The sequence below is a fragment of the Nilaparvata lugens genome, chromosome 1 (genome assembly GCF_014356525.2).
Source record: "Nilaparvata lugens isolate BPH chromosome 1, ASM1435652v1, whole genome shotgun sequence".
Lineage (NCBI taxonomy): Eukaryota > Metazoa > Arthropoda > Insecta > Hemiptera > Delphacidae > Nilaparvata > Nilaparvata lugens.
The window spans coordinates 88,164,988-88,192,017 of record NC_052504.1 but is presented as its reverse complement, the minus strand read 5'-3'; the positions used below and the strand labels follow the sequence as shown (position 1 = coordinate 88,192,017).

The window sequence follows — 27,030 nt, the reverse complement described above, 5'->3', positions numbered from 1 at the left end:
AAAACGTTCAAATTTGGTAGGTATGTTCAGTTGGCCCTTTAGAGGCGCACTAATAAAGGATTTGGAAAAATGTCCAAAGATACGACCAAAATCTGCGATTTTCCAGCGTTTTTTAGCGTTTTCTCAGCTTTATCGAGAACAATGAACAGAAATTTCTCAAATTCAGTACAATAGCTCAGCTAGGGTGTAATAATGTTGTGCTAGAAGGAATTTGCAATAACGTCAAAGATACGCTCAAAATTAGCGTTTTTCCAGCGTTTTTTTGCTTTTTCTCAGATTTATCGAGAACAGAAATTGTTAGAATTTAGTACATAAGCTCAGCTGGAGTGTGATAATGTGTTAAATGGAATTTGGAATAACGCGAAAGATACGCCCAAAATTAGCGGCTTTTTGCGTTTTCTCAGTTCTTTCATCAAGTAATAGACAGCAAATGTGCAAATTTGGTACAGGGGTTTAGCTATGGTCTAAAAATTTTGTGATGAGGTGACTTTAATATTTCATCAAAGATACGCCCTAAATCAGCGTTTTTCTCAGCGTTTCTGCGTTTTCCCAGTACTTTGACTTTCTGATGGAATGAAGCATGCTCGAATGAAAAATACAGGCGAGCGAAGCGAGCCCGCAGATCTCATTTTTGGACGATCCAGCTGGGGGTCCAGACTAAACGCCTGGCTAGACGGATATGGCGAGCGAAGCGAGCCTGACGGCTTGTAGGTTATACATTATTTTGTGTATCAACAAGTGTATGAAAATATCTTGTCTGGAATGGTAATAATTAACAAATGATTTTGACAATACACAAGATAATAAATAAATAAATTATTATTTATTATTAATAAATTATTTATTTCTAATAAATAAATAAATAAATAAATAAATAATGTACAACCTATACAGAGTGAGGGGAGTTCCAACTTTTGAGCCATTTGAGCTCACGAATGTAACAATATTCTATTCTATATACATGAGAAGTTATCCGAGCAAAATAAAACGGTAGGAAACAATAGGGATGACGATGAAGTAAATGAGAAACTGATCATCATATGAATTCTAGGAAACAAGCATATATGTGATTCCCGGTATCAATAGTCCATGTATATAAGAGTGTTGTTATTCGAGTAAAAATGTAATAATGTTGGAGTCAGTTGATATTGAGTTGATCGGGTGGTGATCAGAATTCCATAAGCCCTCAATAGCCGACACATCTGTTGCAGTCCAATACTTGAGGGCGACATCACAGCTGTTCTGTAGAAGAGTCGGCTGCCCTCATAGTGCATACAAATACGTATAAAAATGGACGGTGTTCATCGTACAAATTGAGCACTTACACACAATGGGTTTCTTTCTGTAAAATGTACAAACAATGTAGTTCACCTACATCCCACATCAGTCTCGTCCTCTACCTTCAAAAATAATGAACTCACATTGAAAATTAATTACAATGAAGTTTCATCGTATTAAAATTATCATTGATTTCATAACATTTATCATGAATATGAATTATTTATATGCTATTATATTCATCATAGATATGAATTATTATATGGATATTGGCATAGCCACCTCTAATACAAGGCGGCCTAAGAAATTGCAACATCGCAGTGTAGGCCTAAAATCTAATACATGATTGGTGAAAAATATTTAAAAAAATACCAGCTGATCTATTTTACCAATCATTTGTATTAGATTCTAGGCCTACACTGCGATGTTGCAATATCGTAGGCCGGGCCCTTGTATTAGAGTTGGCTGTGTTATTGGTAATTTCCAAATTTACTGTTATCTTTCTACAGGGCATGCATTTTTAATCATCTAAATTGAAAAAAAAAAATATTTGATTAGTTTCTACCAATCAATTCTAGTTTCTAGAATGTATTCTAGGTACATTAGTTTCTACGTTCCCACTTTTACGTCTCAAAAATGAGTAATAGTCATATGGGTCTGCATCATAACAATATGCATCTTAACAAGCTCGTATTAAATGCCAACTAATATTTTGTCTAGACTCTATGTGTGCTAAGTGAGCTCAAACGTATATCCACATGCTACATCCATTTTTTTGAATCCGAATTAATTATTTGTTTTCTTTGTCATTTGAACGATCAATTTTTAAACGTATCCAATGGAGGCTTATCTTCGGGATCGGAATCAGATAATATAATAATATCGAGTGACCTGGCTGGCTCAGGTCTGGTATCAGAGTTTTCAGGTCGCAGCTGATCAATTTCAGGGCTTCAGAATCAGTAGTGAAATTTGTATAGTACAGAAGTCAACTGTTATATACTATAAACTCATATTCAACTCATAATATGCAGTTTGAGCACTTGGATCAATTACCGGTATACAGGAAAAAAGGAATAAAATAGGAATATAAAGGAATCGTATTTGTGCTTTCTTACGCATCAATTTTCTCACGAAAACGCACCTAGTGTGCACACGGCCTAAGAGTAAGGAGTAAGGGAGAGAGAGTGAGGGTGAGGAAGGAGAAGATTGTAGTTTGTGAGAGATTGGATGTGACAAAGAGGAAGAGGAAAGAGACAACGGTTGTCTCCATTCCTAGTGGCTGGCGCGTGGGACGAAAATTGACTATGTCAGCAAATCTGCGTCGGAGATGCTGCAATAGAAGCGACCGCATTTGTAATACCCGGCAGCATTATGACGTCATCACACTATTACCAGACATCATTGGCAAAGTGGTTTGAGTTTGGGTTGGGGTTCAGATTGGGTGACAAGGTGAACTAATGTTGTCTCTCTTTGTTTAGATACACAACAGACATCACACATTTGTCGAGAAACCCAAATACGACTTCATTGTCATTTAGTTCGGAGAGACGGTGATAAAAAGCAAAAGAAATCTGAACTTGATTTAATTGTTCAGAATTGAAAGTGCACATGTCCATTTTCTCACAAATCACTATTCATTTCTTTATAAATTGACATTTTGAAAATATCAACTCCATAACGTGTTTTCTAATATCTGTATTCATCAATAAATACTTACATAAGTAATAGAATTTGCAACAATGTGAATAAAAACAGTTCTATCGCATTGGTCGAAAATTTATGTTTATGGATATGTGCACTATCAATCCTGAACAATTCAATTTTGTTTTTGTTGCATATTTCACTTCGTTCTATTTGGAAATACGGTGAGCAACCAAATACATCTAGAGTTCATCTTCAGTCTTGTTCCATATTACTGTTCAATTCTACTGAAATTAACAGTGTTTCATATTCCACTGTTGTTCAATTTGTGAATGAATGAACAATCATTATATTATTGTAGTGATCCACAAAAGAGGTCCTTAATTCCTATGGACCTCCTTCGTATCTCAGTACAAAAATATAATAATTAACCCATCAATTATGAAATTGAACAATAAAATGAATTGTAAAAAAAATACCTTGAGTGAATGTTCAGTCCTGTTCGATAATGTTGGATAGATTTTGTAGTTGATTTCTCTTAAACTTACTCACAAATAATAGGTCTCTTGTCATCATTTTTGACAATTTATTGATTTGCTCTAAAAACAGCCTTTGGAAAGCTTAAAAAAAATAATCATCACTTATTTGGTAGACCTTGGTAGATGGAGGTCAACCGAACAATTTAAACATCTCTGTACCTCTATTATCAAATTATCATTAGCAATTCAAGTTCACAAGTGAAAAGTTGAAGTGAAGTGAGTTAAACAATGTTGTCACATTATAGAGGACAATTATTTTGAAATAGATCATGTGTTAAATCGGATACTGATAATAATAAACATTCTCTCTCTCTCTTGGGAGAAAATAACAAATAATAAACATTACCAAGTCATTAATATTATTATTGACAATGTGCCTGAAAATTTGTGATTAGAAGTTATGAAACTTCATGGAAGCTGCATGCTTTAAAATAGATCGAATACTATGCTATACATATGTAACAAATATGTCTGTCCTATTCTGGGAGGTGTCCGTAGATTTTGGTTGGAGAAGAATCGGCTCTCTGAACTAGAGGTCATGCAATGGCTAAATGGTAGTGATTGGAATAGGTTTGTTGCTTTTTTGAGGGATGCCCTGAAGATAAGAAATAATATGGTGTTGGAGTTTAATTATTAAAGTTTTGTTCTAATTAGGTTTGATTATTTATTATTGAGTTTATTGTTTATGATTGTTGGCATTATTGATTTTGTTAACAGTATATACGTATTTATTTTTAGTGTATATTTTTTCTTAATATTTTAAATTTTCACAAATATATTGATAACTGACTCCTGGCAGACAACCTTCTCGGTTATGCCGAAATTGAATGGGTTAGTTTGTTTTCTTATTTCCTTGAGTAATTAATTATGCATATGAAATGTTTTTTATGATTTTTTGTTTTTTATTCTTAGCTTTGTTAAATAAAGGCCTTTTTTATTCATTCATCCATTCATATTCATATGTAACACATTGCAAGCACACATATTATTCACAAAAAATAATGAGATTCATGTATGACTTCTGGAGAGTAAAGCGCTACATAGCACTCCCACTACCAAGCAGTATTCATCTGTTTCATTCTGCAATGTCAAGCACGAGACTTTGATATTGTTTTCCTTTTGCGGAGTAGTCGCCCGGAGGCACACAGTAATTAGCTTCATAATAATGTCCATGCAAGACTCAATAACTCAAAATTGCAACGAAGCATCATTTTCCCATTTTAATATTAGGAATGAGGAGTGTAATAATATCCTTGCAAGGGAAACAATTTTCAAATTGTAATATGACCCGTGAATGGGGAAATGAGAGAGAGAGGGGAGCAGTCTCTTGTTTATTCTCCAGTCTGGTTGTAAATTGTGATCTCATCTACTGAGGCAGTTCCGTCCATTACAAAGCAAGCTGAATTTTCCCACGCCTGTTGTATATTCAGTGAATTATTCTGGTGCTCATCATCATTCTATCCTCTCCACAATACTGAATTTCACTGGAAATTCGTTCATCAAACGGAGAGGGAGCGAGAGGCGAATATAATGAGAGTCTTCTCTTTGAGTCGCCGATCCTTGAGTTGGAGTGGCCTGATGACTTCAAGTGCAGCCCCTAATAGTTGGCTCACTCGATAACCCTTTTCCACCCATCTTAATAAAACAGCGTCCCCAGTGACTGCAAAAATATTGACACTGAATTTGATTAACCGACTAACGATACTAGAACGCACCACTGTACAGGGAACGGAACGCACACTGTACTGTACAGATCAAAGAGTTTCTGCTCTTTGTCAAGTGTCCAGCTTCTCACAATGTTTTTATAATTAATTGGATTTGGAGTGACTGAGCAGTATTTATAAAAAAACATGAATGGTATGTTTTAAAACCATTTAATTAACCATTTTATGGTATGTTTTTAAACCATTTTTTATATTATTATATTATATATTATTACTTACAATCTATTATTAAATTTTAGATGGTTTATTGTTGTATTTGTCAAGCTAGACTCTATTTGGTTTCTGTATATGTATTTATGAGTGTGAATAAATTTGAATTTGAAATTTGAAACCACAAAGTAGCCTGCTCTTCATGTAGCCTGCTCTATTTCCTCTAGAAGTATCATTTGGTACCATTCAAAATTTGGATTTTCCAAGTAGTGTTTACTCAACCTCTAATAATTATACTATATTTTTCCCGGTATACTCAACCACTAATGTTTCCCGACGAAAAGTCCATTTAATCTCCCCAAAGTCCCATGGGAAATGCTTCAATTACTATTATTTAAAATGATTTCTCTGTTGGATGGCGAGTCTCTCCATTATCCTGACAATACCCCAACTCTACCAGCTGTAGAATTATTCTTTGAGCCAGAATTTTTCTTCTGTAAGCAACAAGATCAAAGCTCTACAATATTCTTATAATTTCCCAACTCTCTAACACCCTGATCTCATACCCTGCTTGTATTGAGACAGAATATTCTTCCATAAGCTACAAGATCAGATCCCCTCCTTTATTGATTTGATGATTACCTTGTAAACTATTCCACTCCGTTCATCTGATCAGACTACTGGAAACGTGATAAGTAAGATTTTCAAAATACTATTCAATTTCTACATAAGTAATTTGTAATTTGAGAAGGAAATAGATTCATTCCTTCATTATTCTGATTGTAAACTATAAAAACTCTCTCCAGCCATAACTGGTCACTTAGAATTCATAACATCTTGATCATGAACAGTGAGAGTTTGTGTTGACTGACAAACAGAACTCATCAGCAAGTGAGTTATTGGTACTGTATGGAAAGTCCACCACGGATTATGTTCTGACATTTCCCACTTCTACATTGTGAGCTATGAAAACTATCTCCAGCGAGAACTGCTCACATAGAATACAAAACATCTTGATCCTGAACTGTGAGAATTTGTGTTGAGTGACAAACAAAACTCATCAGCAAATGAGTTATTGGTACTGTGTGAAAAGTATTTCCAGGATTATGATCTGACATTTCTCACTTCTACATTGTAAGCTATAAAAACTATCTCCAGTCAGAACTTCTGACATAGAATACAATACATCTTGATCATGAACAGTGAGGGTTTGTGTTGAGTGACAAACAGAACTCATCAGCAAATGAGTTATTGGTACTGTGTGGAAAGTCTTTCCAGGATTTGCTCTGACATTTCTCACTTCCACATTTCTCTAGTAATCTGGCTGTACATGATCAACAAATGTGTGAAGTCTTACGAGCTTCGAAACAGTGGGATATACAAAATATCTCCTGTATTCTCACTGTCTCATTCCCACATTCCACTGGTAAACTAGATGTACCTGATCAACAAATGTGTAGAGTCTTACAAGCTTCGAAACAGTAGGGTATACAGAATATCTCCGGTATTCTCACTGTTGTACACAATTGCTAATCCACAGATGACGAATGGAGCATTAGTAGTTAGTGGGAGAGAGAGGGAGGTCTGCTGCCAAATCTTGGCATCTCTGTTTGAAGATGAACAGATCTTGGAGCCAGGCAGCCACATCAAATGGAAAGCGCGAGTGCAGGGCTAGTGGAATATTCATGGTTTCGGGAGCATATGCAATATTGCTTCTCGCTGTATGAATATTTGAGTCGACATTGCAGGCCAAAAAGCAGAAAGCGTCTCGACCACAAAAGAGCCGACCGCATAACCGCACAGTTCAGCAGCACAGCACAGGTGCTGGCGGGTCATTCCCTCCATCTGACCTGCATACGAGCTCGTTTATCATACACTCTGCCGCCACCGCCTTTCATCTCTCTTGCAATAATCATTTTTCACATTACGCCGCAAACCTGGTCTGCTGTGTACCTGCATGGCAGCCTCCTACTCATCGCCGCCAATTTATTCGACCTCATTCGCGTTATTATGACCGCACTGTTGCTGTTTGTAGCTGGCTCAGGGTCATGTGATAAGTCTCTATTTGCAAAATAGAAATAGATGATATGAGGTGTGTCTATATTATATCTAATAAGTCTCTATTTGTGCGATAGGAATAAATGATATGGGATGAATGTGGAATGTTCCCATTTTTAGTTTAAAAACGCATAACGAAGATTTTCTCTCTTATCATTAGTTTTGAAAGAAGAGAACGTTGCATCTTCCAAAATTATAAACTTCTAGATTTTATAAATCTTGTATTCGGATACTCTTAGCACAAAATGCATCAAACACTAAATTACACATTATGGGATGACGATTTTCAATTCTAGAAAGACATACTCTACTTCAGATAGTCTTTCCATTATTTTGAAGTATTGCTCACTATACTCATACGTAGAGAAGGAAGATACAAACCCGAATAAGTGAGATTAGATTACATGAAATGATGGATCATCATGAGAACTCAAAGACAGAGAGAGGGAGCTGTTGACATTCAAACTCGTTGAATATGAAACATTGACAAAATATTTATTTTGATATTTATTGTAAATTGGACTATACTTGGGAATAATGTGAATATAACACATACCCTGGCTACACTTGGATCCCTGTATAAATTGAAACAATGTAACCGATTTGGGCTTAACCTCGTTGTACTTTGTTGGAAGTTGTGTAATTCTGAATAATTAGATCTATAAACAAATATAGTATTGTATAGCCCCAATAGTTGAGAGTTTCATCAAGAAGATCTTTCTAGTAGACTAGTTTACCTCATATTATGTTATTAGGAACTATATTGTAACACATTTTTTAATCTTCACAATCAAGTTGAAATTAATTTCTAAAACAATTACTGTTTAATGAATCCAATAAAAATGACAGATCATTTAGTAAAGCTGAGAAATCATAGTAATGTTCAGCATTATATTGCTTTATACAAATTCATATTTACCGAAGTCTCATTCACCCACTTCTATAAAACGCCGCATCTCAAACACTAATTGAAAATCCCTATCCAGAGATCCCGAATAAGCTTGAAACAACTTATTGAAATTCTAGAGAGCACATAGATCTGCTCTCATGTTAGATGGTGCCGGTATCAACTTTCGGATTAGAGAGGAATTCATTCATGATAAAACATCAACTTTATTCCATCTAGGACTTGAAGCTTGTTGCTGCAAACCAATAAGAACCGTGGAGACTAGAAAATTCAACTCGTTTTATTCAACATCATAGAAATCAAATTGAATTTTGAATCAAATTGAAGCGAGCATATCGGTTGAAACTTAATACTCAATTTTATCTAGGACTTGAAAATTTTTGCTGTAAACCAATAAGAACCGTGGAGACTAGAAGATTTAACTCGTTATATTCAACATCATAGAAATGAGTAGGACAAAATTGAATCGAGCATACCGCTCGTAAAACGCAATTCTCATTACTTATTCACAACCGTACTATTTGATTAGCAACGTTCATATTGATATTGGAGACGAACTTCATTAGTTTCATAATCAATTGTTAATTGCGAATCGCGATTAATATTCATAATTTGATGAGTTTGTTGGTTGGTGTTTATGAACGTGTGGTAGTGTACAGAGAAGTACCGTATTATATAGTGCAGTGTCTATAGTAATAGTGCAGTGCAGGGTAGTGATCAGAGAGTGGATCTAGAGAGGGCAGAGGGAACCTTCGGCTCTTCTTGGTCATCACAAGCATAGTATATCAAAAGCAAGCAAACGCGAGCTAACAAATGCCTTTGATATATCAGTTTCCCTTTGAATGGGACCACTGCAGTGGACTGTTACGTTTAACTACGTAAGCCTCAAAGCTGGTCGACTTCGGCCTGATGGAATTACACACAGCTATAACTCTGTTTAACGCAATTACGAGTGCCTGCTCCTCCCTCCCCTCTACCCCCTCGTCTACGTCTCTGTGCCTGATTTATCAATACCTGGTCTAGGGTGATCCGATATTATTCTGCTGCACTATCGAGTTGAGATACAGGCGGGCATGCAGAAGATTCTAACAGAATATGATATTGTAAGTACGAAATACTGATTTTGTGAGTTGTAAATGAAATAATTTTTTAATAATTTGACAAATTTTCCAATATTTTACATTTCAAGTGTTAATCTTTTTAACTAATTTAGTTCTAAATCTATTGAAATTGAAAATTTATAGTTCTTTATTCAATCAGTTTTACAATAATTACATTATCAAAATGATAGGGAGAGAAAAAATAAGGTAACCTTGTGCTATTTCTCTCCCAAATTTAGATAACACATAGTCCGAAATAGTCCAGTAGAGAAAGAGAATAAGAGTCAAATATTCGAGCTCTATTCGCATCCTTTCCATGCCTACTAAGCCTTATTGCCATTATTGCCTGCGGACGTGTCTGACAGCCTTGCACTTTAGTTTGTGAGTGTTTACTCACTAAATTGGAAACGAATTTTAAAAAGTGGAAGACATAACTTCCTTTCTGGACTACAATATGAATCAAAATTCGGGGAAGGAACAGTTTTGGGCTGTTCCTATTTGTTCTACTCCAATTATTCAAAAGAATAATTGTGTATCTTGAATCAATAAGAATGAATTATGAATTATGAATAATGGGGGAAATATATCATGTGACAACATAGATTTTCATAACCATTATTGGCACCGTCAGTCAAGCATAGCTTGTCGATTTCAATAAATCATTTTATCCTTATTCCTACTTGATTTAACTTTTCTCGCAAGAAAAATCAACTAAGGGGAAGTTTGCTATCGATTTGATCACCCTTTGTCTGATATCATTCCTCACTATCCACATAAAATTCAGATTTTTCACTGATAGACTTTTATGGTCATGATCAGGAGCACTTCAGCAAAAATCAGTATCACAAGTTAAAAATATTGCACTTCCTTTCAAATGATAATAAATTATTGGATCCAGACCCAGTTCACATGAATTTTCGACAACTTTATTTTTTTACATTATTATATCAAAAGAATAGTAGAATCAGTAGAATTAATAAATACGATATAAAAACTTGTAGTACCCTTTATTATTGAAAACTTAGAAATATTTTTAAGTTTTTAATAATAAAGGGTACTAAAAGTTTTTATATTGTTTTTATTAATTTGTACAAAAGTAGCCCATAAAAGTGAAGTGGTTTTAGACTCAGTGCAGTATAAATTCAATTCAGTTTTGCAACATCGCCTTACTACCATAGAAAAAAAGGAAGGTATTGCCTTCTGAAAGAATTGAGGTACCTAAATTTCATTACTTATTTTATTGAAGTCTTCGACCGATTCTCTTTGATGCTGTGAAGCAAAGAATATCGGAAACAATATTGAATTTTTATAGCTACGATGCAATAATAGAATACTGTAGTATAGATTTGTCACTGCTTTGAAGTCAGACACACTTTTTTGAATCTTGGGAATGGATTTCCAGTAGACTTGATGCAGTCTGTATCAATCAATTAGTTTCCATTTGTGTGACGAATGAATGTGCCAGTCGAGCACTCTGCTTTAATGCCTGGTTCATTCGATTTGGAGCCGAGCCTCGGTATAAGCACTGTCTTGTCATATTACTCATCTCAAATCCGATATGTCTCGGCAAATCTGATCGTAAATATCTTCCTGTCTGGTGAAGATTGTGAAGATGGAATTGGGTTGAATCGCAGGTGCAGAAAATCATGCCGTAGTATATGAAAGGATTGATTTATCATGCGAATAACTTTGCAGGAAAAACGATACGATAAACTTCATTGCCTATATCTGCTATCTGCACAGCTTTCCTTTCAAATAGGAACCGGAGCAACATTGAAAATTGGTTTACCTAGAAGCGAATCTCAGCTGTATTTCCTTCATGATTCATGGTAATAAAACTGAAGTTCGACTCTCAAACACAGAGAAACTGAAGGTGGATATTTTCGGGTATGATTGGTGATGGAAGCTCAATAATTATTGAGAAGACAATCTCATATTTATTATAATTCGATAATTATTTCATACTTGGAAAATTGGATCAATCGAACTTTTGTTTCACAAAATCACTCCTACAAGGAACTACTTCTACAATAAAGTCATTCTTTTTCTCTCTATAAGAAACAAAATCACATCTTCTTCATTTCTTCCAATACTGGATTATCATACATTGATTAATTGATCTGTATTATTAGCACATGTTGGGTAGTGTAGTTAGATGTTGATATTTTCAGAAACTGTATAGATGAATGAGATTTACGAGCGGTTAAAGGTTGCAGTGGACTGGAGCTGAATTGAATGTTGAACCGCTATTGGATATTCTGAAGAGATATAGGAAAAATTTGTTCAGTCATCTATTCAGAATGCTATCCAATAAGCTCCCAATATTAGCAAGCGAGTACAAACCCGTAGAAAAGCGAGGCATAGGAAGACCAAGGAAGGAATGGATGCCGGTACAGGCCATTAGAGCCTAATCCTTGTAAGAAGATGATGATGATGATGGATAACTTACTCTTCTTAATTTAATAGTAACTAATTTAATAGTTACTCTTCTTATTCCATTTGGGCACAATTCATTTTTGAAAGTTCAGTTCAGTCTCAATATTGATGTGAATGGGTCATGAACAAACCGCATAACCTTGAGACGTTTCCAATAAGAAATTTGAATAGTTCTGGGTATGTGCCTGTTTAATCTTCTCGCATTGATAGTTGAATAATATTGTAGATAAATGAATGAATGTGAGGTTAATTCGAAAGGAAGCTAGCTCTTCAATGGATGAGGATAGAATAGGGTGTATTTCACATCCATATTGCAATTTCATCGAGCGACCTGTGGATTGGACATGTTTTTTCATGGCATGGCCAATGGATAAGTTGATACTCCCATTTATTCCATGGCATAATAATGGAGCAAAGCCGACCAACAGTTTTCTCTTTATTGAAGTAGTACTCACACCTACACTTTCACAAACCACAAAGTATTATCATGTATCAAAATTATCAACATATTGTCAAGTGACTTCAGCTATCGTCGAATGATTCCGAAACCAACAATGACCCAGCTGGGCTCGTAAAGACATTTGCATGATTTGGAAACATTTCAATGAATAAGGAAACTCCATGCTCGTTTTTTCTCGAAGAAAATGAGTCTAGAAATTTTTCGTGTCAAGAACACATTGACGCTGGCAGAAAATACGACTGGCCAGGTACAAAATGCTCATCGACTATGTCAGGACATATTTCGCTGGCTATATCTCTGTATCTCATTGATAACAATCAATTTGTAGCAACAGTGTGGTCGACTGTGGCTGACTGCGGTGCGGCGGTTACACCGTTCATCAACGTCACACTAATCTCGTTGCATTCTATTAATGATCACGTCAAATCCATGCCTTCCTACTTGCCACTGTGGCAACGTGTGAATTGCTGCGCCCAGCGTGCAGTGAGCACTGATAGTGGACACTTTTTCATTGATCGGCGGCTCAATGGATTTGTGATGAAACGTATGTTTCTGTTAGCGCTTAAGCTGTGGGTTGTAGGCAACTGTTGTTGGTTGTTACTAGCATTTACTCAATCTAGCCTTCCTGGTGGAGTTGAGATGTACTGAGATGTACAGTATAAGATGTGATGTTTCAGGATAGTTATTGTTAGTTGTATTAGGATGTATTGGGTGTATAGGATGTGATGTATCAGGATAATTATTGTTGACTGTATTGTTGAGATGTATTAGATGTGATGTATTTGGATAACCTATTGTTGGTTGTTACCAAAACGTATTCAATCTAGACCACCTTGTGAATTGGTTAATCAATTTAATATAAAACATATTTATTGAATGGGTTGCAGGTGTGAAGGTGTAGTTATGTATTGTATTCTCATATTTTTCAAGTCGTGAATACCTTAGTTTGGTGTTGGAAGGGGTTAGCTTGACCAGAGTATGATGAAGATTCTTCTTTATCCTTCACAGTGTACACAAAAAGCCTGTCCTTACAGAGAGGTTGTTGAAGCTTTTCGTTATATTTATAACTCTTCAATTGCTTAGAATATGAAATCCTAAATTTGAGATCATGGATATACTAAGATACCAGTGAATTTCACAAAATTGGAGATCCTTCGAAATAGTAAAGGAAAACTCCAAATAGATTGATTATTCCCTGGAACTGAGCTGAAATTACCAATTTCGACAGAATAAACAATAAATTGTGAAATAGGAGGATGATGATTCAACAGTAGCAGTATTCATATATTGTCAAAAGAAGTGTTCAAGTGCTTATTTTGAATAAACCTTACAATATCGCAACTGATACTAGAAAATCACTTTGAAGCACATTCCATAATTGTATAGCATTACTAGTTTCGTAATTTGACAGGAACTGATTAATCATAATAAATAGGAGTTGACATTGGAAAACATTGATGGAATAGAAGTAAACATAAAATACTAAAACTCATTGATAGAGATATCTCTGACGAATATTAAATGTTGCATTGAATAAACATGACTTTAAATAACTGAACAACAATAATTGTTGAATAAAATTATTTTGGAAACTGAAAAATCATATGATATCGAACTAGATTACACAGATGATGATACTGTGATAAGATAGAGCGAAATAATAGCGAAATCTGTTTGCAGAACACAGAGAATTGGACGAAAAGGACAATGGAATGCGTTCGTGCATGTTATTTGGAAGGAATGCGCTGTCTTACAGATAGCATGGTGTAGCCTGTCCAGCAGCATCAGTTCAACTCATTTCAACTCAACTCACTTGAATACGATTAACACGCAAACTTACAATAGAACTGCATGTCCGTCATCAAACAGAAATAACTAAAATTGCTGAGTTACACCAGTTCATCATTGTATTACTTGTATTACAATACCTTACCAAGAACAGAAATAATACTTCGATGAGGGAAATCCAAAAATGGATTACATGAATCAGATAACCAAATAATCAATCTTTAGCATTTAAAGCTCATGCTGGATTCATATTTCTTGGATAAGAATAATGCAAGAATATGATCGAATAAATCCTATTATATTAAGCGAGGAATTTCTGTATTTATATATCTGGCTATTTTTATATCTGGTTATTTCCATATCTGGCTATTTTTATATCTGGTTATTTCTATATCTGATTATTTTTATATCTGGTTATTCTCATAACTGGCTATTTTTATATCTGGTTATTTATGTTCAACAGATCTCGAAAACGGCTTTAACGATTTTCACGAAATTTGTAACATAGTAGGTTTATGATATAAAGATTCGATTGCACTAGGTCTCATCCTTGAGAAAATTCGCTGAATGACATAAAAAGGATAATTCATCCTCGGCTGAAACAGCTGTGGATAGTAAAAAAGTGATTCTGTGAAAAATCAAAATATCGCATCCCCAAAATTCATAAGATGACGTATAGCCAGCTGTGAAATATAAAACCCGATCATTTCAGAGAATTGTGTTCTGTTTGTCAATAAATAAAAATAACGAGCGAAGCTCGGTGCCCCGATATTATAACCAAATCAATCGAATAACCAAATAATCAAAACTTGATGAAAACTTTGATCGGTTTTCCATTTACTTACACTCTTTAACAACTAAACCAGCTGTCATTGTTTTATCAGAGATTTGGATATCGGATTTTGAAACGGATTCCTATCAGTTGGACAGTTACAATCAGTATACGAAATGCAATAATACGTACAGATCAGGTGGTGTACTAGTGTTTGTTTCGAAAAAGTATTCGGTTACTTCAATACCGTTAGATATGATAGCAGCCGATGCAATCAAGGTTACTCTTGATCTCGCCTCTGGTCGCAAATTCTCTGTTATCGCTGTTTATCGTCTTCATTCAGTATCTGTGTCAACTTTTATTGAGCAGCTTAACAATATTTTACCTTCATTCAATGATAGAAATTTAATGCTAATAGGCGATATAAATTTATGCTTACTTGAATCTTCGCGAATTGTAGACGAATATCAGACTTTAATGAGTAGCCACGGTTTCACGCAACTATTAAATTCTCCCACACGTGGTAATCGATGTATAGATCATATCTATCTCAGGTCAAGAGACAATATATTATCTGAGGCCCATGTATTATCTTCTGGTCGTAGTGATTATGATGCAACTATCTGCCTTTTGGATTCAAGTTATTTTCTATCAAATGTCAAACCGTTTTATTATACAAATCAGAAAACTAAAACTATTGATAGGACTTTGCTTTCTAATCTGTTGAAAAATGCAGTTTGGACTGAAGTTTTCAATACAATGAATGTGTCTGATGGATTTGATATATTTTTAAAACTTTTCACGAAATAGTAATAAAGCCACCATTGAGAGTAGTGAATTAAATAAAATAAATAATGTCAAGATTTTGAAACCCTGGATGACGGTTGAGCTATGTAAGAGACAGCATCATAGAAATCGGTTGTATAAAAAAGTAAAGAAAAATCCACTAAATTTTAGATTGAAAAGAGAATTTGACATTTTTGCATTTAAATTGAAACAGGATATGGCAAATAGGAAGAACCAATACTACCATAATTTGTTTGATATGAATAAAAATAACCCACGAAAACAATGGGATACAATTAATAAAGTTTTGGGTACAGCGAATAATAAGAAAAATGCCCTTGATTCAATTAGGACATTTGACAATCCACATTTGACTGTTCAGCAACCGCTTGAAGTGGCTGAGGAGTTTAATAAATTTTTCGTCACAATTGTAGAAAAGCTTATCGATCAAATCGATGACTCTAGCAATATGAACCCTTCTGATTTTAATAAAATGTTTCCTCCACTTTCTGTGCAAAACTCCTTTTTCTTTTTCCCAACTTGTGTAGATGAGGTAAAACGAATAATTTCTCAATTGAATCAAAATGAAGCATCTGGAATTGATGGTATATCAGCGTTTATCGTTAAACTTTCCAGTGAATTCATAAGTCCTGTGCTAGCTCATTTGATCAATCTAAGTTTTGGAAGTGGTGAATTTCCCGCATGCTTGAAGAGGGCGGTAGTCATCCCATTATTTAAAAAAGGTGATTGCATGGATTTGAATAATTATAGGCCTATTTCACTATTATCTGTGTTCTCGAAAATTATAGAAGAGGCTGGAATAAGAGGCATTGCTTTAAACTGGTTCAAAAGTTTCTTGGTGGGCAGAAGCCAGTGTGTTCGGGTTAAGAATGTTCTGAGCTCTTATTTGACCATCCCATATGGGGTACCCCAGGGCTCGGTATTAGGACCAATTTTATTCCTGGTGTATATAAATAAATTATGCGCAAGTAATCTGAGTGGAACAGTTACTTGTTTTGCGGATGATACGGCTCTGCTATATTGTGAAAAAGAAATTGATACGGCAACTTCTAAGATGCAAAGTGACTTAGATTGGATAAAAATTTGGTTCTCAGTGCATAGGTTGGCTCTGAGTACTAAAACCAAATTTGTTCGTTTCTCTTTGAGATCAAAGCCCATCTTGCAGGTTCCCTTACTATTCAAGTGTGGTGTCTGCCTATCTAATCATAATGAATTCTGTACATCTTGTGTAAAGATAGATCAAGTGCAAAATATCAAATATCTTGGTTTAGAGCTTGATGAGAACTGCAATTGGAAGGTTCACATCCAATCACTCAAAAAGCACATGAATATGATGCTTCGTAAATTTTATTTATTGAATTCATTTGCCCTAGAAAAATTCTGAGATCTGTTTATTTCGCTATTGCAAATAGCAAGCTTCAATATGGGCTAAGATGTTGGGGGGGTGCATATAAAACTAATTTAAACTCTATACTTATTGCACAAGAAAGATTGATTAGAATGATGACATCATTACATAGGAGAGCTCATTCATTTCCCTTCTTCCAGGCCTTGGATATATTGCCTTTAAGGCATTTATATATTTTCAGGGTCTTGAGAATATTCTTTTTAAGAAGTGGTCAGATTACAGGGAATGCCTTAGTTTTCTCAAACAGATTGAGAGACAGAAATTTGGTTGTTCTTGCAAACCCTTCATGTGAAGCCTTCAAACGGTTTTACGATTACAGTGCTCCAAATTCCTTTAATAAGTTACCTCTACATATTACATCCACAGGCTCACTGATAACATTTTTGAAGAAATTGAAGCACATTTTATTCAATTTTGATTTTGATGAGATTGAGGAGTTCTTTCTCACATGAATTATTTTTTTACATTCTTTTGGGAATTTCTACTATTGCTTCCTAGGGTTCTAACAATTTTTCTGTCTCAGGATTTTTATTTATCTATTTTTTTCATTAATATATTATGACTTTAGTTCATATATTAATATAAAAATGTATATGTCCTCAAATTCTTCTTAATTTATTTTCCTAGGATTGTATTATACCTTTTGGTTTCTATAAATAACTTCTGTAATGTTCACTCCTGTTCACTGAATCCACTGAATCCTAATGTTCACTGAATAGACAAAGATTTTCTGTCAATTTTTTTTCGAGGCTTCTGTCTCTTGCAAAGGTCAAATAGTTTAATTTTCAGAGTAGGTAACTTCAACTCAGCTTATGAAGTACCTTAATCATAACTCTGACGCTACATAATGTTTTGTTAGTTTTTAATTATTTTCATAATAATATAAGCTAATGGCTAGGGTATCAACGGATTTCGATCAGACCATGAGTATTTTTGATAGCTGGGGTATAGTCATAATACATATTATTGGGATATAACCATATAACGTACATTCTTGTAAACTTGTTATCTTGAAGCTCTCCTTAGTCAGAACTTCTTAAGCTGCGTTTACACCGGAGTTAATAACACGAGTTATTGACAAAATGTTATTAACTTGACTGAATCGTCAAAAATTTCTCTTGACAAAAGTTAATAACTCATGTTTCTTACAGAAAATTCCTTGTTATTAACAAGATCTTGTTATCAATATAATTGACTTCCATATGATTTCATTCAACGAGAGTATTCATATGATATAACAGCCGGAATAGAAAGCAAAAAATTGTCTTCAAATTTGAATTGAAACATGTGTGTGATCATTTAAATAATTATCTTCATCTGATCTAATGTAAATAAATCATAATGCGTTCCCACCAGAGTTTTGGAACAAAAGTTGTCAACATAAGTTAATAACATTTTCTTTTGGCTGCTAGTTTTGTTATAAACAAAAGTTAATAACCTTGTCACGTGTTTTGCCTGCAGCTGTAGTGATTAGGGAACAACAGCTGTAAATGAAGGGTAGGGATGCTGGGCGAGGGGGTTGCGGGGAAGATAGTAACCTGTTATTAACCAAAGTTACCGACTCTCGATGGATAACATAAATCTTGTTAATAACAAGGAATTTTCTGTTGAAAATACGAGTTATCAACTTTTTTCAAGAGAATTTTTTGTCTATTCAGTCAAGTTGACAACTTTTTATTAATAACTCATGTTATCAACTCCGGTGTAAACGCAACTCAACATGATGTTATTAACTTTTGTAATTAACATCAGTTGATAACAAAAATGTTAGAAACTTGTGTTATTAACTCCGGTGTGAACGCAGCTTTACAGGCATGAATATTTTGATGGATAGCAATACTGAAAAAATATCACCAGTCAGTATCAACAGTTCAAACCAACATTCGATATTTAATAATGTTGAATGTTGGGCATTCATAATAGAACTGATAATACAAGTCAGACACTTGCCAAGCACTCAGAAGACTCACACTTCCTACCGCTGATTACTTTTAATTGGTGTTTCCAAGTTGCTCCTTCCTGTTCCACCGATCTATTTGAGCACATTACGTTGAACTTGGGAGAGTGTTTAGTGTTTATGGGGTGCTTATTGTACTGTGGAACCATGTGATACACAAATCAAGCCACTTTCAAAGTTGTGTTGAAGTTTAATATTTTGATGATAAAACCATTAGCAATCTATCTAGCACATCTTACTGTATTTCAATGGGCTCCACACCATTGGACAAGTGGCTTTCATCTATCATTCATACATTCTTGAAACAATTTGAATGGTTATAGATATGATAATTACGTAATCTTCAATGTGATGCCAAGACAAATTGATGACAGAACAATATTCATCATGATAAACATTATTTGACACAATTGATGATAGATACTTCTTTGACAAGTACGTTAAGATATTCACCGACTGAAATAAAATGGCTGTGTTTGTGGTTGTGTTTCCATAAACTATGCTGTATTCCTATAGTAGATATAAAAGGGGGAGTCTGGGACACAAGTGTCCCAGACTCCCCCTTTACCTCAAGGTCATCCAGGTCAACCACCCCCAACCTCAAGGTCATCCAGGTTAACCACCCCAACCTCAAGGTCATCCAGGTCAACCACACCCACCTCAAGGTCATCTAGGTCAACCACACCTACCTCAAGGTCATCCAGGTCAACCACACCCACCTCAAGGTCATCCAGGTCAACCACACCCACCTCAAGGTCATCCAGGTCAACCACCCCAACCTCAAGGTCATCCAGGTCAACAACCCTAACCTCAAGGTCACCCAAAAAAAAAAAAATTAAAAATAAAAAAAAAATAATAAAAAAAAATAAAATAAAAAAAAATTAAATAAAAAAAAATAAAAAAAAATAAAAAAAAAAATAAAAATAAATAAATAAAAACACAAAAAATCGGAAATAAATGGGAAAAAGGGAAGAAAGGTTGGGAATAAATGGGAAAAAGGGAAAAAAGGGAAAAAAGGGGAAAAAAATTTCCCCACTGATCTTGAACTGGTCGCCCCCGCCAGTCACCCGGCCGCCACCGGTCACCCCACCGGTCGCCCGGCCGCCGCCAGTCAGAAGAAGTATCATATTCTATATAATTTAAGTCTTTAAACATAAATCCTCTATGGTGTAGTGGTTAGCAAGTCAGCTTGGAGGTTCTATGCTCGAATCCAAGGCGGTAAAGGTAAGTATTAAAGGTCAGTATCAACAGAACCAGAGGATATATTTTTTGTATGTAGTGGGTAGACTGGCCCACCACTGCCAGTCATCCCGCTGCCGGTCGTCCAGCTGCCACCGATTGCCCGGCTGCCGCCGGTCACCCCCGCCGGTCGCCCGGCCGCCACCGATCACCCCGTCGGTCGCCCCACGGTCGCCCCACCACCACCGGTCGCCCCACCGGTCGCCCGGCCGCTGCCAGTCGCCCCACCAGTCGCCCCACTGGTCGCCCCACCAGTCGCCCAGCCGCCGCCGGTCGGCCGCCGCCGGTCGTCCGGCCGCCGCTGGTCGCCTGGCCACTGGTCGCCCCCGCCAGTCGCCTCGCCGGTCGTCCGACCTCCACCAACAGTCGACCTGCTGCGGCTGGCAATTGTCCCGCCGGCTGAGCATGAGCATTCTGAGCGCAGTCAGTGGCACTCAGAATATACTAATAGCTAAACTATATCTAAGGAGATGGTAGGTAATAAAGTAAACAGTTTGGAATACAATTAGCTATTTATTGATCAATTCAACATCCATTTCATTGAAAAGTTTACTACAAGCAGGTATATCTCTGTTCCAAAATCCAAGTTGTTTATCATATTGAGTATGCAGAAAAGTGATGTATCCATGATGTTTCTCCTTGGTCCATGTCAAGCAGGTGATGTCATAGATTCATTTTCCTTGTAGACTCCTTTTCCAGCACTAGTCCTTGGCAAGTCTTCTATGTTGTCTGATAGTCTTCGGATGATATTCAGTGATACCTCTAGAACACTGTTTCAGTTAGAGACGATACCCTGTCATTGATGTTGAATCACCTCACAACCTCTTTCCTTCAGGTAATTGATGCTCCTTCGAGTCAAAAGTATAGGTGTAGTAGTATTTCTCACCACTACATCATCCTCCTTTTCCTCTTCCTCCTCCTCTTCCTCTTCCTCCTCCTCCTCTTCCTCCTCCTCCTCCTCCTCTTCCTCTTCCTCTTCCACCTCTACCTCATTGTCCTCCTCCATATCAGTTTCCTCTTCCTCATCTTCTACATGATCCTCAACCATCTTCAGATCAAATGGGGAGATTGATGGTAAATTTGTCTCACCATAGTCGGCCCACTTTGAGAATAGGAGTACCATCTTCTCTATTGTTCTAGATACACAGTTGATTGACAAAATGTCTATTCTCCACAGATGATTCCAGCACAATGAATCTAATCTGCTATGTATCCAATATATATACATATTTGTATAGCATTATGATTTTGATTGTACCTCAATATAATGTCTAAGGTGTTGCTGTTCTCTGCTTTCTCAAGTAAAGACCTTGACCGACCTTTGATCTCTGCTGTCTCAAGTAAAGACCTGTACCAACCTTTGGTTTCTGATGTCTCAAGTAAAGACCTCGACCTCCTTTCATTGATTTTTTTCTTTGATGGTTGAATCTTTTGTTTCTTCCCCTTCTCAACCACCCTGCTGACTTCCTTCAGTGATCTTTTCATACCTCTCCCAAATTTTGCCTTAGCCTTCATAATGTCGGTGACTGCTAGTGCTGCAGCTTTTTCCAACACCCCCACATCATCAGATCTCACTCTGTCCCAGGCTCTCTCTGCCAAGATGCTGTCTGCTACTGCTCTGCTTGCTGTATCACCACTCTTGGAATAGGCAATATCATGCTCCTTGCAAGCCTGATCAAGTTTGTTGATTCCTGGATCACCTTGTGCTAATCGCTTCTGAAGTTTTGTTCCTGGTCCACAGTATTGATAGCCAGGGATATGAAGTTCAACTGGTAGAATGTCAATTGCCTTATTAACTATTGTACCAGCAGCTCCCTTGATAGCTGACAGAACACCTCTTCCTCTATAGATCTTCTGACTTTTCTCCTTACTAAAATCATGCCTTGGGGCAATAGATCCTCTCCCAGTCACTTGTCTCCCAGAATGTCTTTGACCACCATCTCTGCTATCATCCAAAAGGCGTTTGATTGTATTCTTATACTTAGCTTTGTTGTAGTTAACAATCTCACCTCTTGGATCATTGTTCTGTCTGTGCACACTGGAAAAAATTTTTTTTTTCTCAATTTTTTTTTTTTTTTTTAAATTTTTTTTTTATTTTTATTTTATTTTTTTATTTATTTTTTTTTATTTTTTTTTTTTTTTTTTTCAATTTTTTTTTTTAATTTTTTTTTAATTTTTTTTTTAATTTTTTTTAATTTTTTTTTTTTTTTTTTTTTATTGGGTGACCTTGAGGTTAGGGTGGTTGACCTGGATGACCTTGAGGTTAGGGTGGTTGACCTGGATGACCTTGAGGTGGGTGTGGTTGACCTGGATGACCTTGAGGTGGGTGTGGTTGACCTGGATGACCTTGAGGTGGGTGTGGTTGACCTAGATGACCTTGAGGTGGGTGTGGTTGACCTGGATGACCTTGAGGTAGGTGTGGTTGACCTAGATGACCTTGAGGTGGGTGTGGTTGACCTGGATGACCTTGAGGTTGGGGTTGGTTGACCTGGATGACCTTGAGGTTGGGGGTGGTTGACCTGGATGACCTTGAGGTAAAGGGGGAGTCTGGGACACTTGTGTCCCAGACTCCCCCTTTTATATCTACTTCCTATGATCATCATGATTATGTGTTTTGTTAGAGATAAATAGATAAATAAATGAAAGAAGTTGTGTTTTCAGAGCTTGAGAAACAAAGATTTTTATGGAATAATTCCCTTAATATCTATTACATGCATAGAATCTATGTAAGATGGTGATGATGAAGTTTTCTATGACAGAAATTATTGCAGAACAAATTTATAATAAAGCATAACTAACTATTGAATGTGTACTGTGTACTATTCTATTTACTCACTCATTTCTTTAAGCGAGGGCTGAATCTTTTTAAGTAGAAGTAGTTTTTCAATTTTTAATCGTTTTTTAATCGATCTAGTCTCTACTTATTTTGTTTATAAGTCTACTGATTATTATTGATGTTCTTTCATGTTAATATTAAGCTGTGAGACTACTATCATTGCAATAATACTTTCAACTCGTTCGTTGTGATATTTGCAAGTACGGTAATCTGATTTCATCAAAATTAGTCCAAAACAAGAAGACAAATTTGAATACAACAAGCGGTTTTTATTGAATAACAAGACTAGATATTGCCATACCACATATTTATTAAAAATCGAGATATCGTTTTCGATTGTTTCACTATTATCGATATCTAAAAGTTGAGGGAAGAACAGCAGTATTCATACTTAAGGCCGAACACTGTTATCGATGAAAGCCGTGATCTATCAATGTGAACGTCTCTCATTGGCCTAGACAAGTCTCTTTCCAATTAGCGGTTCTAGGCCAATGGCAAACGTTCATCTCGATAGGTCACGGCTTCCATCAATAACGGAGCTCGGCCGTTATCTGCTGCCCTTATCTCTAGTTTTAGCTTAATAGAAATTGATAATGGTGTAACAACTGGAACTGGTATCTCGATTTTCCATAAATCTGTGGTTTGATAATATCTAGTCTTCTATCCAATATGGATAACTACCAATGTATCACCTTCACAACTACTCAGAATGTGAAAGTAGTCTTTACATGATTTTTGTTAATTCACTATTTTTGTCTACATTTTCTTTTTTCTTTGGTTTTAGGAACCGCTAGAGTCACATTACTTTGTAAGTATCAATCATGTGAAAGTCACTGCTATAACATTATCGAGCTTATTGGAACAGTAGAGAGCACATATTTGACATAGATTCTCTAGAATAAGCATGAAATCACTAGTCTGCTAAGGGCAGTATTCAGCTTTGAAATATCAATGTCTTGTATCAAATACCTCTCCAGAGTCACAAATCTACACGAAGCTATTAATTTGCTAGTAGTTGATTAGGCTAACTGGAGTAGTTTAGCTAGCTCCAATATTAGATGCACTTCTATGCACATCCAATAACATTACTGCGTCACAATATTATCATTTAGAAATCAAAATGCACTTTGGATCATAAAATAACACTGTTACTCTATATTATAGAATAATACTGTCTGTACACTTTATTTAATAAATAAACAAATCCAAATAATCACTTATTGAAATGAAATCCTTTTTGAAGGATGTCTTATGTTGCTCAGTTATATCGTATCATTGGATTGCAGAACGATTATCAATATAATCACTCTCATAATAGTATCGCAATTATTCAGTGAGCACACTTTTAATCATTCTCATATCATGCTCTTTATTGTGTGAAGAGCTTCACTGATATGTTTTGTCAACACAGCTTGAATATAGTATAAGGTTAATGCAGTTGTATTATCAATCATCAAATTAGTAGTTCAGAACAATCGTCCCTAATTCATATTTGAAAACAATTTATCTAGGAAACACTTATGGCCCGATTTCACATACGTCAAACTTCTTAAAATGGTATAATCAAACTAAACCAGTATCAAGAGAGCCAGCAAACCAATCGGACGACATGCGGTGACCACATTATGGAGTAGTTGAATTTTATATAAATACGTGCAACGGGAGCTAACACATTAAATTTCATGATGATTGTTTTGGGTTAGGGTGATGTCCACATTATCTCCAGGATTGCGCCTGGGTAATGAGACGGATTATGATGAGAGATGTATGGATCTATACAGGTCGAGAAGGGTTCCAAACCTTCTCGAAGCTAATTTTATACTCATAAATTATATTTAGAGAAGTCGGCTCTACAATTTATCTCCCTTACTAGGGGAGTAGTAAGACCTTGGATCTTAAATTATCGATAGTTTCTTGATGCAATGATCTTTTTTTGAGCCAGAGTAGTACATCAGTATATTTTTTGTGTAGTTGAGAAGTTGATATTGTGGTAATTATTCAGTTTATCAGAGATTGACAATGGTATAATAGCCTGAACCGGTCTTTCTAAGTATCAATAAATCTCTGGTTTTTGACAATTTCTTAGTCTTTTTCATTCAACATCAGTATATAAGCCAGGTCACATGAAAAATAAAATACAATGTACAATATACAAAATACGATGTCAGTAGTCAAACACAATATTCAAACATTAAATTTATGCATCAAGAAATTATATCAAATTATATATCAAATGTCCACAAGCGCGACAATCGCTTCCAACAACAGAAAGTCTGCGATAAGTTTCCATATTCTCGGATTCGTATTCTGTTTTTCCTCCCTCTCAAGAAATTCAATAAAAAAATTGCTAAAAACCTGTATTTCCTTCTTCTCAAAAAATTCAATGAAAAAAATTGTTTGAAAGTGATTAAATGCTGGTCTCCAACTATTTAGAAACAGTTTACCCCGGCCTGAGTTAAGTGACGCATTGTAAGTAACGTCGAGATAAGTGCTTGTCTCTTTCAAAGTTTGCGGCAAGTGAAAAGTCAGTGTATTCGTTGCTGCTATCCGCAAAGACTTCATTGAATTCCGTTAAAGTTTAGTTGTGACATGACGGGGCCCACCCTACTCTCTCCCGAAAGTTTTGGCAACCCCATGTAGAAGATCAACTTGACGTGTTGAGCATATCACCGAACTCCATGTGGAACGAAACTTACAGGTTTCAGTTGATACTTGTTTTTGGCTTGTTCATGTTGCGTTTCTCCGAGAGGGAACATTCTCATGAACTGTTTTACTTTCTGCACCTGATCAACCTGCTTCCAATTTTGAGAAGAGAAATCAAATTCTTACAATATTCATGTGTAACAGGCAGGATTTAGTGCACTATATCCTCGATTTTACTATATATTATATTACACCAGAGAGTAATGAATACAATCAGAATATCATCTTCTCGGATGATAAAAAAATCCACACGTACCAGTTTTTATTTCTCGTTAATTTTAAAAGTGAAATTTACTGAATACAATTCAAAATTATTTATTTATTTATCTATAATTTTTACAAATTAGCACTGATTTGGAGAGAAAAACTAAGGATACTCCTTGTACCATTTTTCTCACAAATTGAGATAACATTTGAAAAGTCCGAGATAGGGTTATGGTTTCACTTTTCTAAAATTAAGTCCATTTCCACTAAATTAATATTTCCCCAAACCATTCCTACGATTGATTGTGAAATGATATTCTTTTAAAGTTGTCCGATTAGAATCAATCAAGAAGTATCACAATCTATACAATTGTAATATAAAAGAAAGTAGAAATAGCTAGTCTAAACTCACAGCGTTCAAATTCAAGAATACATCTCAACCACCTAATACTCCACTTAACAATCATATCCCAGAATTAACTGAAGTTATATAATTATGCTGTATTATGTAAAAAACCAACAAGATTCATTCTCACTTACCAAACATTCTTACCTGATTGAGGATGTTTCTTAGTTTCAAATAATAAAGCACATAATATGGAGTCGCTAGCCACTAACCTCTGTTTCGACCGAAACCGCATGTAAACTGTCCTATATTACGGCCACAGTGATTGTCACTAATAATATTGTGCGAAAGCTACAATCTTACGAAGGAGCGTTGTGAAGCTTTATACTGTATTACATCTTATATATTTTATATCTTACTAGCTGGCCCGGCGAACTTCGTACCGCCAAATAGTCGATGCATTAGCTGGATGCACACCTCAGAATCTATAACCTAACAATTCTCAAATCCAAACCATCCTATTATTTTTTATTGATCAGATAATCAATTCAGTATACTCTTCCATGTGCGTGTACGTTAAAATCATAACTGACAAATTAATTGATCACGCGTATAATTAATCGATGTGTAGTTTAAGCTATGCTATCTTTTTGCATAAATCACATGTGCTCCCCCGT

General features: G+C 35.6%; 1 protein-coding gene across 2 annotated transcripts in view; it reads left to right on the top strand.

Annotated features, from left to right (window-relative positions):
* LOC111057479 (5-hydroxytryptamine receptor 1-like) overlaps positions 1–27,030 on the top strand; it is a 268,647-nt gene that overhangs the window by 203,997 nt on the left and 37,620 nt on the right. The window contains exon 3 of one of the 2 annotated variants that reach the window (XM_039419531.1): positions 23,885–23,908. The exons of the other annotated variant lie outside the window; for it this stretch is intronic. Within the exon in view, the coding sequence (XP_039275465.1) occupies positions 23,885–23,908 (24 nt within the window). The remainder of the gene's footprint in view (positions 1–23,884; positions 23,909–27,030) is intronic. 2 annotated transcript variants of the gene reach the window in all.